Raw genomic sequence first — 15,776 nt, forward strand, 5'->3', positions numbered from 1 at the left:
GCTGACTTTGGCTGGCTCCCTTAACTTTTAACCTTGATTAACAAAGCACATGTGCTGACCCTTCAGCCAGAACAGGAAAATTCCTTGTTTGTAACCTCTGCCTCGTCCTAGGAGTAATTTTCCAAAGAGATCTGTAATATATTTAACATGCCAGAAACATGTTTCAGGACGGAAAACATAGCAGCATGCTGGAAAGAGGTCTGAACCTCAGTCCTCAAATACAGGATCAGAGGAGACTTTAAAACAGTCTTCCAATACCTAAAGAGGGTCTACAAGAAATCTGGAGAGGGACTTTGGACAAGGGCCTGTAGGGACAGGCCAAGGGGAATGGCTTTAACCTGCCAGAGGGGAGACTGAGATGAGCTCTGAGGCAGAAGCTCTTCCCTGTGAGGGTGCTGAGGCGCTGGCACAGGGTGCCCAGAGAAGCTGTGGCTGCCCCATCCCTGGCAGTGTTCAAGGCCAGGTTGGACACAGGGGCTTGGAGCAACCTGCTCTAGTGGAAGATGTCCCTGCCCATGGCAGGGGGTTGGAACTGGATGAGCTTTAAGCTCCCTTCCAGCCGAAACCAGTCTGGGGTTCTGTGATTTTTAACTTTAAGGGGGGTTGGACTGATCCTTGCATCACAGAATCACAGAAGACAGCGCCTCAAGGGACCTCAAGAGGTCACCTAAGTCCAGCCTCCTACCCCAAACCAGAATTAACTGTATTAAGATGCTGAACTCTGGCTTAAAAATATCTTAAGTCATAACCCAGTAAAATGTTACAACACAGATAACTTCTAACATATGTGTCATCTCAGCATGGGGCTGTTCACATGGCTAAAATTAAGCACAAGCATCTCCTCTGACCCATGCTTTAGTAACAGTGAGGTTTGGGCCCATTTGCTTATTTAATTCAACACCTTGTTTTTAAAGGTGTTTTTATCCTCCATCAAACACCAGGATATACATGAAAAACTCCTTTTTCCTTGCACTTTAATATAGGTCACAGAGTTATCCCTTGCTAATCTGCAGTACGTTTCTGCACATTTCCAATTGCAACATGGTATCAGGCTTCACTTACTTTATCAACCCATCTTCCATGTAAATGTCTGCATAAAAAGACTGGTCGTCATTCACTATTTTACCACCTTTGATCAAAAGACGATCACTCTGCAACAAAGAAGCACAGAACAAGCCAGGGTTATGCTGTGAGAAAGCTGACAGTCTGCAGTGTCACCTCAGAGATAAAAGAGATGGAAGCATCCTCTGCATTATTCAGAAGTACATGTCAAAACACAAGTCAACTGCTGCACTTTCAACTGGGAAGATAAAAAATTTTACTTCATCTGCAAGCCCTTTTATCACACTAATGATCCAAAACAGAATGAGAATGGAAAGGGAGGTGGGTTCCAGCAGGCTTGTCTACTTGGCAGCTTCACCCATACCTGCAGCTTGCAACCATCACCTCCAGCAAAGGCATTAAATAATACTGTGAGGGATGTGTAACAGCCAAATCTCTTGTTTTTCGCCTTGCCTTGGCCATATGCACACTTTCCTATACGCACCCACACACTGGAGTCAGGGCTTGGCTCACTGCGAGTCAACTGCTGTCAGGGAGATGGACCAAAAGTCTGTTGCCACGAGTTACACAATACAAACAAACTCATTTTGGCCAACTGAGTGATGTTTCGATGCAGTGGATCCTCTTGCTGCCTTTCCAGAGCACCACTGCCTCATGGGATGGAAATAAGCTCAGATTAAGTTGAAGAGAAGGATTTTAAAAAATGGTTATTAAAATGTCCTCAAATTCGAAGACAGTTTGGCAGGAACAGAAAGGTAACTGCAACCAGGCAGACATCAGATGTGCCTGTGCCTCAGCCCAGGCTACATCTCGGTTTTGCAAGGTTTTAGGACAAAACCAAACTCATCTTTTTATGCAATAGTCATAAACCAGAGTGAAACACACTTTGCAGAGATCTGGGTGAGGAGGAAACTTAGAAGTAATCGCTGTGTTCCTCCAATTCCCTCCCTCCCTGTATTACCAATGCATGTACCTAAAGCAAAGCACATACACGTTACGCAGCGTTCAGTTTAAACTGCACCATGGCTCTTGCATCTGCACTTGGACTTAGTCTGATTCTCCTTCCTCCTCCCAAAAACACCTTGGTAAGAGAACAAAGAACCAGAACAGCACTGTCAAAGACTGGTGAAACCAAAACCTGACTTCAAGGAGGGGTGGAAAGCAGGACTTTGACTTGGTGGTGCCTTGAACTTCTGCTAAATACATGTAAGACAGCGACAGTGGTGCTCAGGGCCCTTATTTTGAGCTGGAACTCCACTGGTCAAACAGAAGAAAAGAATGAGGCATTTTGCTAAAGAGCTTATAATAAAACTGAACAGTTGGAGCACCTGGTTCTCAACTGACACAAGCTGACATGGCTCTTCAATGACAAAAGGGCGATGTGAATTGCATCAGCTACTGATTTATATCATTATATCCATCTTTTATGTAACTACTAAACATCTACGAGATGTTAAATGTCTCTTCTTCCCCCTCCTTTTTTCCCTTCTCCTCCCTCCTACTGCTGCAATGGAGAGTTTCCCTGAGTAACGCCACCCATTTAGAAAAAAGAACAAAGAAAGAAAACCCCAAGATTTAAATATAGAATCTGCTGCGGATGCCAATAAGCCTGAATGAATTCACTTGGTGCGTGAAAAACCCGCTTGTCTTTCAATGCCAGCCTCTACAGCAAACTGTCCTACATGTTTACCATCTCCAGAAACACTGCAGTATTGATGCCCACCTCTAGTGCAGACTCCTTGTGCTATTGAACCAGCCAGCTACCAGTGAAACGGGGTTGTTTGGCCATGGGTGTCACTGACAGCCCATGTCCTAACGCACTGGGCAGCAATTAGAAAAGAAGAAAAACATAAATACATCTAATGAGCAACAAAACTGCAGCGTGGAACATTGTAATGCTGCTGGCAATGCTTCTGCTGCGGCTGTGTGGTGGGCTCTGAAACCAATGTGAACCCCTCTGCTCATTTCCACCACCTCGCAGACAAAAGCGCTCGCAGCTCGCACCCGTGCGAGGGCCTGCTGCTGAATCTGTGCCTATTTACCCTGCTGATGCAGTGAGAACAGGACAGCCAGGCAGGGATTAGCCTTCTTCTCCAAGCATCTGTCTCAGGGGATGAATTCCAGGTTTATACAACAGCAAATCAGACCAAAATGTGGTGTTTTTTCTCTCCCTTATCTTTGCACAATCGCATCGGGTGCACGCAGCATCAATCAGAGCACTCAGTCGTAAGGAAAATGCGTCACACTACTTTTGGCTCATGACAGTGATTCAGCTGTAGCCTCCATCGTTATTTCAAGAGGCATCTTTTTAAACTCTCTCCCATCAAGACTGGAGGAGGGAAACTATCCGCCCTCCCCAAAAAAAAGGGAGGATGCTCCATTTCTCACATAGCGATTTTGTGCATCCCCTGCATCTCCTACACATCACTTAAAACGCAACTGTGCAGCCCAGCAGCTCCTGCACCAATGTCACACATCAAAGCTCCATTTCCGAGCTCACTTCCCTGCCTCCGAGGCTGGGGAAGAAGGAGGATGAGGATGGGTGTGTCCATGGGGCTGGGAGAAGGAGCCGCTGCCAATAATGAAAAACTCTTGTGTCAAAAACATAAACGGGCTCTAGCAGCCCGTTAGATGCGAAGATCTCCCCTTACATAAGAAGTTCGCATCGTTAGAAACGCAGTACCTGCCCTGAATCGGCTCCCACCATGAGGGAACTAAGGGAGGGGTTTATATAACGGCTCCTTCCCTTCTCCCCCAGGATCGCACCGGGGAACGGGCGCGTTGCGAGAAGCTTCTCGGGGAAGAAAAACCGACCCCGCTCCATCCCCAGCACCAGCCGCGGGGCTCGGAGCCGCCTCCGCCGGGCGCTGGGGGCAGGAGGGCGGCGGGGGCTCCATCCCCGCGGCGAGGCTCCGCTGTCCCCGGTGACACCGGCGCTGCCGCCCGCCTCGCCCCGCTCCGCGCTCCCCTCTCCGCGCTGCCGCAGCCTGATCCCATTATCCCGCCGGGAACCCGCCACCGCTCCCCGCGCACACAAAGGGCTTAATCCCCGCGCACCCCTCCCCCGCTCCCATCCCCGTGCGCTCCACTCACCGTGATCCGTGGGATATTTTTCTTCCCCTGATAAGACATCTTGGGAATTCGCTCCCCAATTTAGTTATTCAATAATATCTCTATTATTTTTGATGGGGAAGCGGGGCCGCTGCTGTAGCGCTATTGTCTCCCGTGCAGCAGCTGCTCCCCGACCTCCCCTCCAGCAGGAAAATTAAAAAAAACAAGAATAAAAGAAAAACCAATCCCCCGATCCCAAATGGACGCGATCCCAAGGAAGGGAAGCGGGGGAAGGGACGGGAGGGGTCCTCCGGGTAGGGCGCGGCACAGCGGGGAGGCGAGCCCTGCTCTCCGCAATGGCAGGAAGGGGAGAAGCAGCCAGCCCTGCGCGTCTCCCTTTCTTCCCTCTGCCCGGAGCCCAGCCCAGCCCCAGCCCAGCCCCGCGGAGCTCAGCCCAGCTCAGCCCAGCCCCGCCGAGCCCAGCCCAGGGAGGGGGCAGCGCCGACACCACCAACAGCGGCGGCGGCGCGGGTTAAGACCATGGCGCATGCGCTCCGGGGCGCCCCCGGCCGCTCCCGTCCCTCCCGCCAGCAGGGGGCCGCGCAAACTCGGGCCGCCATTGGCTGAGCGCCTAGCGGGGATGCAAATGAGACGCGGCCGCCGTGCAATGGGGAAGGGAGAAGGCGCCGATATGCAAATTAGCGCAAAGGAGACGTCACTGCGGGCGCGGCGCCGCGCGCTGCTGGCGGGACCTGCAGCGCGGGAGAGAGGAATCGGGAAGGGGGGCACCGGGCCCCACTGCTGCGGCGCGGCGGCTGCCGGGGATGGGATTGGATGGGATCGGGATGTGGGGACGCCGCCCGCACCCCGCAGCGGGCCCAGCACCTGCCCGCACCCCCGCGGGCTGCGGACTTCCCCCCCCTCCTTCTTTCTACCTCATTCTATTCGCCGCCGGGGCTGCGGAGAGGCGGGTGCCCGGCGAGCCGGTAAACGCGCTGCCCTCCATCTTCTTTGTCCCACCCCGCCCTTCTCGGCGCTACCCGAGCAGAAAGCTAAAGCAGGGTTAGCAAACGGGGCGGGGGGAGGAACAAGGTTTGCAGCCGCTCCCGGCCCTTTGCAGTGCCAGCACTTCTGGCACGCTTCGGGAATGCCGTTTCCCACACCTTGTCCAGAAAATACAGCCCGGAGTGAAGTCCCCTTCCCTAGTCACTGACCTGAAGCTTTAGTGCCAGGGCAATCGGGGATGGGAGCACACGGCCACGGTGGTCCTCTCCCGTCACTGACCATTCCTTACTACTCCAGTGTTGCAAACTCCATGCTCAATGTTTCAGTCACACTTGGAGGCTTAAATTTCTCAGTCCCTGTTCTCCCTAAGCTGGTGCTTCAAGGAAAGAAACGCATTAAATGGCATAAATATTGCCTTGTTATTTACAGTGCAATGGAGAGAGATGGGGCTCATGGCCAGAGCATGGAACTGCCACTCCAAATACATCTGCTTACCCCAGTTCCTCCTACACCAGTCGAGGAAAGGCACAAGGCACCTTTTGGAGAACTCCTAAACAGCACAAAGCCAATTCTGCTCGAAGGTTCTAACAGACAATTAGCGACCACAAAGACTTACCTTCTTCCCTCGCTCAGGAGCACATTTTACATCACACAAAGCAAATAGCAAACTTCTCCCATCACAAAACGTTGTCATTGCTACATACCCAGCTAGTTCCGTGCCACACACCATGCACGGCCTGTAAGTAGTGAAAACTTCTGGTATATTAGTGCAATAAATCATTATAAAGGCTACATCTGCTCAGAGAGATGACTATCAGGACCTTCTCTGTACATTAGTTCACAGGAGGCTGCAAGGAAAAGAGTAAATATGCTTCTCCTGGGTACAAGTAAGGCAACACTGAGGTAACTAATTTGCCAATCAGTTAATATCCAATTAGTAGCAAATGAAAGCGTGGCTCATTATGACAGTAGCAAAATCATTCATTAGCCTGCAGGGCTTTATTTTGGTTTAATGATTAGAATAGACAATACTAAAGGAGTTATCCTGCCCCTGTCTGATCTGTGCTGGGAGAAGTTTTGAAACCTCAGCATGTTTTTGCTCAGAACATGGAAGAAAGCTTCGACATCACACTTCTAAATTTAGACAGTGCAACTGTTCCTTTTTTCCTCTCTTTAATGGTAGCTTTCCTCCTCAATTTTAGATCTTAGTGGTTTCTTGCCTCTGCTTGCTAGGCAAAAGAGTGTCTTGAGCTATCAGAGAGGAAGCAAACACTGCCTAGGGCTTGAGAGAGAGCATCAAGGCCCTTGGGCAGCTGGTCAGAGGTGCCAAGTCCAGCTGCCCTGGCAGCAGTAATGTGGTTAGGGAGAAACAACCACAAACATGGGTGCAGGAACCCAAAAGCTCCAGCACTGACTCGCCCCCTGACCGTGGGCAGGTCATTCCTCCACATTATGCTAAAAGCTGTGGAACTGCTGTAGTGGTAAAAGAAACAGAAGCACCTTTAAGGGGATGATGCCGTCAGCACACTAATATTTCTAAAGCTATTCTCATCTGCTCCAAGATAACTATTTAAAATACTTGGGTTTAAAAGACAATCCTTACTGCACCGGGGCTAATTGAGAACAGCAGTTCTTGAACTCTGGAAACATTCCAGAACTTGAATCCAGTAGTGACTAGGTTCAGAAAGCAATAACGAATCTTCAGTTCACACTTAGCTTTTCCTTCCCATCACCATGTTGCAAGAACCTAAGTAGTACAGAATAAAATACATTAAAAAGATTAAAGGGCTGAAAAACATGGTTGTTAATATTCAACATCTACACAGCACCAGATTTTCAATCTTCCAGATGATTTAGTGTGTACCTGAGGAAGCAGAGCTGAGTTCCCAGGTGTATCTTCTCGCTCCATTACCCCAATTGCCAATATGGCCCAATTTTCTTTCCTTTTAGCAATGAGCTAAAAGGGTGCCAAAATAAATAATTATAAAGTGATTAATGTAGTTACAAACCGGCTAAACAAAGGCAAGGAACACATATTAGCTGCTGTATAAACACGCTTGATGGGAGGTGACCAGGAGGGAAGGAGAAGAGCTGTACCTAAAGGACAATGCTGGGCTGAGAACAAGTGGGGAACTACCAAAAAATATAAAGCTGTCCACCTGCATCTTTCTTTGCCTTTATAAAAGCAAAAGGTTCTTGCCTCTGGTAAAGCCACAGTCATCCAGCAGTGCCATCACCTGCCAAGGTACTGCGGGAAGTGATGGGATTGCTAGATAACGGTGGTGCACTTTGTCTGCCATAGGGCCATTACTGCAGGCTGAGCAGGCTAAAATTAGAAGGTGCTAGAGAACAAGCACTGCCAAATCTTCCCTGCCAAACCTTAATGAAGGGAAGCGATGAGGGAAGGCTGGCCAGGCAGCCCAGCTCCTGCCTGCAGCCACTGCAGGACCAGTGAGGCTGCTGCCGCCAAGTCACATCGGCAGTGGAACAGCAGAACATAAACCACCTTCAGTTACACTTATCTAAGGGCCCTGACAACATTCCCCAAGTGGCAGAACAGGGGAGGAAACGCATATAACAGAGCATTATGCCCACATTTGCACTGCCAGCCTCTACCTTTGCCACAGCCAGAGCTGTGCTCTGCACAGGCTGAGTGTCTCTGGCCTGTCCTTAGCCTTAGGGTAGTTAGAATTATAGAATCACAGAATCAACCAGGTTGGAAAAGACCTTTAAGATCATCAAGTCCAACCTTTATCCCAGCACCGCCAAGGCCACGCCTAACCCATGGCACTGAGGGCCTCGGCTACACGGGGTGTGAGCACTTCCAGGGACGGTGACTCCAGCACTGCCCTGGGCAGCCTGTTCCAATGCCTGAGCACCCTTTCGGATACTCCTTTTAGCTGGGTGTATCTTGGCCAGTGGACACACAGGGTTGCTGTCAGCCATCTCTGCACAGATACCAGCTGGTGAAGGACATCTTGTGCGGGCTCTTTGCAACAGAAGCACATATGAAAGGAGCGTTTGTGTCTAAATTTGTCTTCTGGAAAAGTCTAGAGGGAAAATGGCACAAGAATATGAGACTCTCTGCACAGCGATAGTCTGTGCTAAAATAAAGCATCACAGGCATCAGTGGAAATCAATTTACAGCAGCTCTGAATCTTAACTTTGCAGGTTCTACAGACTACCATAATGCACTTAGCAGGGGATTTTATTGCCACTGTGGAGTTACTGGATGGCTGGGACAAAGCTGTAAGAAACCCTTTCTCTAAGGAATTGCAGTGTAATTGCCACAAACCCCCCAGAATTCCTGCAACACCCAACTGCTTTTACTCCTACTGATTTCTTCAAGGTTCATCCACAAGGACATTTTACTGTGCAATTATAAAACCTGCAAATGGAAATACACATTTTAAAACTGGCACGAAAAGAGGGATCAGAGATGGATTTAAAGCATTCCTAGAAGTATCTGCAGTTCTAGCACTACAGCATCGACAAGCTCTGGATTTCCCTTTGGGCTTGTTACAGCTCCTAATCCCTACTCCCTGTGGGAGAATTCCCCCTGCCAAAGTCAGTGAGGCTCCTCTTGCTGCAATCAGAGGCAGCAGGACCAAAAGGCCAAAAGAGCTTTAGTAAGTTCACTGATCAGATGATCAGACCCTAATATTCTGTCCCGATTCTGCCCTAACTGCTGCATCAGCTCCGAGTCTCAGTGGCTTGAAAGGGGTTTCCCATGTATCCAGCAACCCCCTGCATCTTATGAAGTGTTGGGAGGATTAAACACAGGCTGATATATGGCAGGAGTACATCCACCCTTCCCAAAAGATGATGAAAGTGCTGTGCATTATTCATCACTATACATTATACCTGCCAATGGACATCTTTTGTTTTAATACCTTACAGGAAAACATTAAAATCAAGTGTCATGATAGGGAAATGACAACAGGTCAAACACGCTACTACAAGGAGGTAAAAATCATACAAGTTCTTAGAGAAACAGCCTCATCTTTTTTGCATACAGACTGTCTTAGGTTCTGAGGGTGAATCCGAGATTCACTTTCCAGCCACACAAACAGGTCGATAGAAATGTACATATGATCTGCAAATTGAAATTAACTTCCCAATTGATTTTGTTTCCTTTTAAATCCCAGGAAGCCTTGAGAAGGTTCAGAAATAACCTTTTAAGACCAGAGTTCTTGTCATAGAGTGTTTCTTAGAGTCAAGTCCCGAGCATTTCAGCTGCTCTACAATCTTCATTGTCCTTAACCAAGCCCGAGCCACTGCTCCACAGTTCATTTACTACCACATCATGTTATTTGGAAAGAGACAGTCCTCTTCAGGGTTCTGAAGGGATCTGACAGGGATTGCTCTATCATTGCTGTAGGATTATTTTGCAAGCAATGATTACTGAAGCAAAGCTGGAAAAATGGCAGGCATTGTAACAAATGTAACTCAGAACTGCATTTCCAGCTCTCTGGAACACCTTCTTTCTTTTACACAACAGTTCTGTTAATGTTCCAGAGTGAACATATGATTATTTGAGCTCTCAACAATGCCCTGTTACTCATTATTTCTCTCCAGGAATGAATAACCATGATCCTGAGAGCTCTGAGGATTTAGGAAAAAGTCTAGTCATGTCAAAAGCTTCATGACACTGTTTTTCAAGTGATCCCTCTCCTGTCAATTGTAAAAGAATAGTATTTTCCTAGTCTCTGATAATATCTATTACTTATTACAGTAGGGCACAGCTTTGTTGGTTTAGATCAGTAGTTTATATCCAGTGCTCTGCACTTCCCAAAGGTCCATAAAATATTCCTAAGGGATGCAAAAAAGGGGACTGTTGCACAGGGGAACCACCTGAGTCACTGCAGTAACAAGATGGCAATGGGAACTCCAGCTACCAACTTCAGAAGAGACCTGTGATCCCAGGCCTTGTACCTGTGCTGAAGTCTTGGCACCTCCTCAGGCTCTCTATGCAAACTCAGTTAAGGCAAGCCCTAGGCTTGCTTTGAACCTCTTGCAATCAAACCTTGCTTTTCCCTGCAGATGTTCCCTAAGAGACCATCTCTTTCCCAAAGAGCTGAGCAAGGCAGAAGGAATAATACCAATTATGCACAGGGGAAATAGAAATGACACAGGTCAAGCAAGCAGTGGCCAATGGTTTTTGGCCATTAACGGTCTAAAGAGGGAAGATGACCAAGTTTAAGATGGGAAAGAGAAGCACAGGGAATTCTCCAAGGCCTGGCAGCTGGAAGAGGCAGAGCTTCCCTCAGCTGTGCTGAGCTGCAGACCTGTTGAATAGGTCACACTGCCTCCAGAGGCCCAACTGCAAAGCGCTGCTCAAAGCAGGCTAACAGAGCCCTCCTGGTGCCTCTGGAGATGATCTTAACCCTGAATGATGAGGCAGCATGGCCCAGAGGCAATACAGCGAGGCCATGATAGATGCTACACAATACCCTAGACAGGATAGACACAAAGAGATGTTATTACCCTTATCTTCACCTGCAGAACGATATCTTGCAATTTAATGTGGAATAATTACATTCCTTTTTTTAATCCTCTGGACAGTGAAGACCTCAGGAAAATAAAAAATAGCTTGTCCATCCTCATTTGTTCATTACTTCAGTGGAGATTAACACAAGACCTTTCTATACAGTGACAGAAAGGATGGCTGTGGTTCTAAACCCACTTTGGATCCAATCACTGGCACAAATACTTCCACCTATCTCCACTTCCTCCAGTTGATGGGCACCCATTCCCATTAGCTCACGAGATGGATTTTTCGTTGCTGTTTTTTGTTCCACCTATTGCTAAAAATTGCCACTCTTGTCAGTCTCAGGCTAAAGAAAAAGCAGCAGGAAGATTTCCAACCTATTATGAAATAACTCAAGATCCTGTAAATTAGCATATATTTAGCATATAATTTAGATTCCTATCACACAAGGAAAGAGTGGACGGTCTATCCAGAGAGAACCTATTTCAGATGTGTTATTAAATGCTTAAGACAGAGGCTTGAAAATAAGGTGCCAAATTCAGCTGCAAAACTTCAGAAGCCTTTTAACTCCTCTCTGAAATCACTTTAATGCACCGTTTCCTTTCACGCCACTTCCTGCAACATCAGCTCTCTTTATCTTTCCTCTAACACGTTGAGCTTTGGTTATAAACACATTTCTATTAACTACACTCAAGCAAAGCCAGTTTTATCTGCTGAGGATGTAACCAATGATTCAAGCCATGGATACAGTCAGCTGGAAAACCATCAAAGCTAAACCACTCCTGCAATAAAGTGCCAATCCATAGCAAGGCATTGGTAATAAAAGGCTGCACTTACCCAGATGCTCACAACCCCTCACAACACAATCCATTGGCATCAGTTACGTAAAAGGTCATGAGAAACAACTCAAGTGGTTTGCACTATCCCATTACTTCATACCTTCAGTTAACACTTATATGACAATCTTTAAAATAGAACCAAAACCCCCACACTTTTAAACCAATGTGATTAATAGTCTGCGTGGACTTGTCATTTTTCACCATATTGTACTCTAAGGTTTTGATTACACCAGTACCCTTTAATCACAAAATAACTGATCATTTCAGGATTCATTTATCACCTGCTTAGACTTCTGTCCTTCAGGACATCACTGCTTCGAACTGCCCAACTTAGTCCTGAAAGTGTCCTGAATTGCAAAACCTTTGACTCCCCAAGATGAAAAGGTGTGTGCCCTTCATCCTTGAGATGCACCTTGGTTAGCCCAACAAGACTAATTCATCATGGAAAGTTACTCAATTAGTAGACACTTGAACATGGTCAAATCAAACCATAGGCATTTGTGTGGTTGGGTTTGGCAAATCAGGTCTGAAGTGGTGAGGAGCACATCCCGCTCCTAGGTAAAGGTTGGTAAGTAGCACTTCCTAAAATCAGGGCCTACCTTTGTGATCTTACCATAACAGCAGTTGTTCACACATGTAAACACAGATGGATGGAGCAGGAGTAGGAAGAAGCAAAGTAAGATCTGACTTGGGGAGAATGAGCCCCCAGTAACACTCAAAGTAATATTTCACATTTCTGAAAGCAGGAGAAAGTGGTGAATGAACCAATATTCTAAATGCCAGGTAGATTTCTGCCCTGTGTATGCAGCAGTAAAAATCAGGGGGCACATCCTAGAAAGAGTTTCCACAAGAAAGGACTGCTCTGTAAAACCACTGGGGGACTGCTCACAGAAACTCTTCCCCTGTATGCTGGGAGTTTATCAGCTTGCTGTCAGTGCTTCATTCATTTCTGCTCTTCCAGCCTATGCAAGGGAGCCAGCATTGTCAGAGGAACGCCCAGCGTATTTCAAGGCTCAGATCTGAATCAAGCTTGTTTAAATCTATTTATCGAGGCAAGCAAACATGCATGGTCAGCTAGACCTATGGGTTAAATGGGTTTTGCCTCAGGAAGAGGATAGGCTTTATTACACCATGGCACTTAGAGAGGGACAAAATAGCTTCAGGAGTCTTAAAAGGCTGGGAGGAGTTCGGTGGGTTTCTAAGAGCACACCACATTCCTGTGAAAGTCCCAGATATTCCCCAGGCAAAAATTCCCACTGCAGCCAGAGGCCTTGATTGAAATTGGCATTGAAATACAGCTCGCAGGGGTCACTCTGGAGCCTGCCCTCCCCTGGGAGGAAGGGGTAGGAGTTTCCCCTGGAAGAAGCTCGCAGGGATTTGATCCCTGTAGGTGGAGGCTCATTGATGCTCCTTTGCTAACAATTGCATTTCTGTGCCCGTGAGCTGCAGTCACTGAGCTGGGTGGGGCATTCTGCTACCGTGGTGCTGGGGAAATGCTTAGGAAAGACAAAAAGTCCATCTCTATCACCACACAGAAGGCAGTGCAGGGAAAGGAAGGGTGTTTGTGGGTACAGGGGCTCCTTTCTTCTTCTGCCCTGCTCCCTGTGCACATACACACCTGCAGAGAGCACACGGGTAACATTAGAGAAGGCTCTAGGAGAGATGCTGCTTCTTAGAGGAAGACACTGGCTGCCACATACATGCAAGTGACATAAAGGCAAGAAAATGCAGGGTGGAAAGGACAGATCCCTTCTGCAGCCTATGGTGTGTTCAAGTGGCACCTCACACATACACACACACATATATATAAGCACCCACCTTGTCATTCAGGTTCTGCAGCGCCTCCTTCCCAGTGGCACTCCTGATCTCCACCTTTCTCCCGAAATCAACAGATGGTTCCCCTCCCTTCCTGCTCTGCCTGGAATAGACGGACTGAGCATCCGGACCCAGGTGGGCAACATCCTTCTGCTTTGCCACCACTTTGTTAGATCCGCGGCCCACCGAGAGGGAGTCGAAGTCAATGGTCTTGTTCTCCAGGGAGCCTTCCACGGGGCAGAACATGCCACAGAATTTCTGCCGGGGCTTGGGACTGCCCGAGCCCAGGTTTTTGAAGAAGGCTGGCACTTCTTCCTCCTCACCCTGCCGCCCAGACTGCTTCTTCTCAGCCATGGCTTGTGTGGTCTCCCTGCTAAGGGAAAATAATAACAGCAGTAACCAGGAGGATCCTTCACTCACACACACACAAGCACACACACACGAAAAAAGGAGAGGAAAAAAAAAAAGCAGCAAGCGATTGCTCAGGGTCCTAGAGATACGGCAACATCAATTGCAAAGGGCTGTGCCTGGCAGGTCCCCTGCCCCCATCGGTGCAAGATAGCCTATGGCTCGCTCTGGTTTCTGTGCTGCGGTGCAAAGTTGAGGGAAGGTTGGGGCAGATCCTGCTGCAATCAAGGGAGGAGGTTTCAAGTTCCCAGCATCCAGATGGGGAGGGAGGGAAAAGGAGAGAGAGAGGAGGGGAAAAAAAAAATAAATAAATTAAAAAATCCTCACTCTGCAGCAGAAACTGAGGATTGATCCGGAAGTGATGCGAGTGGTGAATTGGCAAATGGACTCGATCAGGTTGGAGCAGCAGCGCCCATCACACCCTCCCTTTCCCCCTCCCCTTCCCCGGCGTGCTGCTGCTATCGCTACAAGTTGCCCAGAGGCTGATAGGGACCAAGCCCCCCCCTCACCTCCGCTGCTCTGGAGGCGTGTTCCCAAGGCAGGGCAGCGAGGAGCTCTTCCTTCCTCCCCCCAGCCCCGCAATGGTGGAGTCAGGGAGTGCTCCGGGAATCCTTTTGTTCCTCACTTTTCTCAGAGCAGCGGAGCCGGAGGGCTGGGTCAGTGGGAGGCAAGATGCTGACTCATCTTTCTGGGTTTCGGGGCATTGCTGGTGCCTTGACTCAGGTGGACCCTCTTCAGGGGGGTGAAAAGGTCTGATTGATGGCACTGGAGAGAGAATGAGAAAGAGACACAGATGGGCGAGGGGTGTGGGAACCAAGGGAGACAGGAAAATGAGCCTTTAACCAGGACTTACCTCCAGGAGCTGAAATTAGTGACCTCTCGAGTCAATTAAGCCTCTGCAATGCCAGCAGCCCCCAGGCTCTCCCTACGGAGGATCAGGGGAGGCATCCAAAGGCGGCTCCGACTGAAGGCAGGTTTCTAGAGGAGGAGACAGCGCAGCAGCCCCTTCGCTGTCCCGCTCTTGCCCGTGCATGAGGGGCAGTAGGGGGGCAGAGGGGCGAGGGGCAAAGGGGTGAGGAGGTGGGAGTGAGAGAAACGGGGACACACACACACGACATAGGGTGACCCCCCCCACCGGCGGGCCGGCCGCGGGCGCTGTCCCTTCAGCACCACCCGGCTCCGGGGGTGGCTCAGGGCCACATCCCAAGCCCCCAAAACCACCCCACAGAGCCTCGCATGAGCTGCTGGACTCTATTGCAGCCTCCTGCCCCTCGTGGCTGCGATAGCTGCTTGTGTCTGGGATCCTTTTTGACGTATTCTCTCGGGTTTGGACCCAAATGAACTGCTCCAGCAGCAGGTGATGAGGAGCGAGAGTTGGTTGTTTCTGAACCTTAGTGGTGTCCGAAGCGAAGCGCTTGGTTCGATAGGGGACCCCACATGGCTCTGCAAGCCCAGCTGAGCCCGTGTACGGGGATGGAGAGCCATTTTCATCCCAACGGTGCTGCACACAATAGGTTTGGCTGGGCTGTCTCCACCTGATCCATGTTATTAGCACTGCTGATGTGGGTCTTCACGGCTAATCCATATGCAATATCGCTCTGAACCGAACCCAATCACCAAGCTGTTCGTTCCTATGCATTATTCATCAGGGTGCATCTTTGCACACGCATACATTAAATGTTAATTTAGAAGCATCTGTGTCCAAATGGTTACCAAGCACCTTTGCAAGATTCAAGAAAACCGCTAAAAGCAAAAGTTAAATTAAAAAGGAAACAAATCTGAGCCTCTCTCCCTGCAAACCACACCCAAATCAATGCATCTGTACCAAAGGGTGGAAACTCCCTCCCAAACCAAGGTCATAAGCCCTGCAATAAATGCACGGCACAGCAATAAAAGACTCCAGACTAAAAGGAAAGAAAGAAACCCACAGCTTGGCCCTGAAGGATGAAGATGATGTGCTCTGGTAACTAATGAAGGAGGGAGAAACCCAAAGACAGAGGCGCTCCAGGGGAAAAGCTCCAGCTCCTTCCCCTTCTGGGACCACAGCAGTGGATCAGCCAGGGTTGTAGGCGCACTGATCTCAGGTGCTTTGTTGGAGACTGGAG

At 48.8% G+C, this 15,776-nt stretch overlaps 1 protein-coding gene across 4 annotated transcripts in view; it reads right to left on the reverse strand.

The window, feature by feature from the left end:
• DPYSL2 (dihydropyrimidinase like 2) overlaps positions 1-14,621 on the reverse strand; it is a 52,428-nt gene extending 37,807 nt beyond the window's left edge. The window contains exons 1-4 of one of the 4 annotated variants that reach the window (XM_030510203.1): positions 14,525-14,621; positions 14,181-14,436; positions 13,267-13,636; positions 1,063-1,151 (exon numbers count right to left, since the gene is read on the reverse strand). In XM_030510203.1, coding sequence (XP_030366063.1) covers positions 1,063-1,151; positions 13,267-13,617 — 440 coding nt within the window. In that variant the 5' untranslated portion in view covers positions 13,618-13,636; positions 14,181-14,436; positions 14,525-14,621. Of the gene's footprint in view, positions 1-1,062; positions 1,152-4,155; positions 4,643-13,266; positions 13,637-13,998; positions 14,072-14,180; positions 14,499-14,524 lie in introns of those variants that run through there. The other 3 variants (XM_030510205.1, XM_030510206.1, XM_030510207.1) reach the window with 3 other exon arrangements.
• Between the last annotated feature and the right edge of the window lie 1,155 nt (positions 14,622-15,776).

The sequence above is a fragment of the Strigops habroptila genome, chromosome 21 (genome assembly GCF_004027225.2).
Source record: "Strigops habroptila isolate Jane chromosome 21, bStrHab1.2.pri, whole genome shotgun sequence".
Lineage (NCBI taxonomy): Eukaryota > Metazoa > Chordata > Aves > Psittaciformes > Psittacidae > Strigops > Strigops habroptila.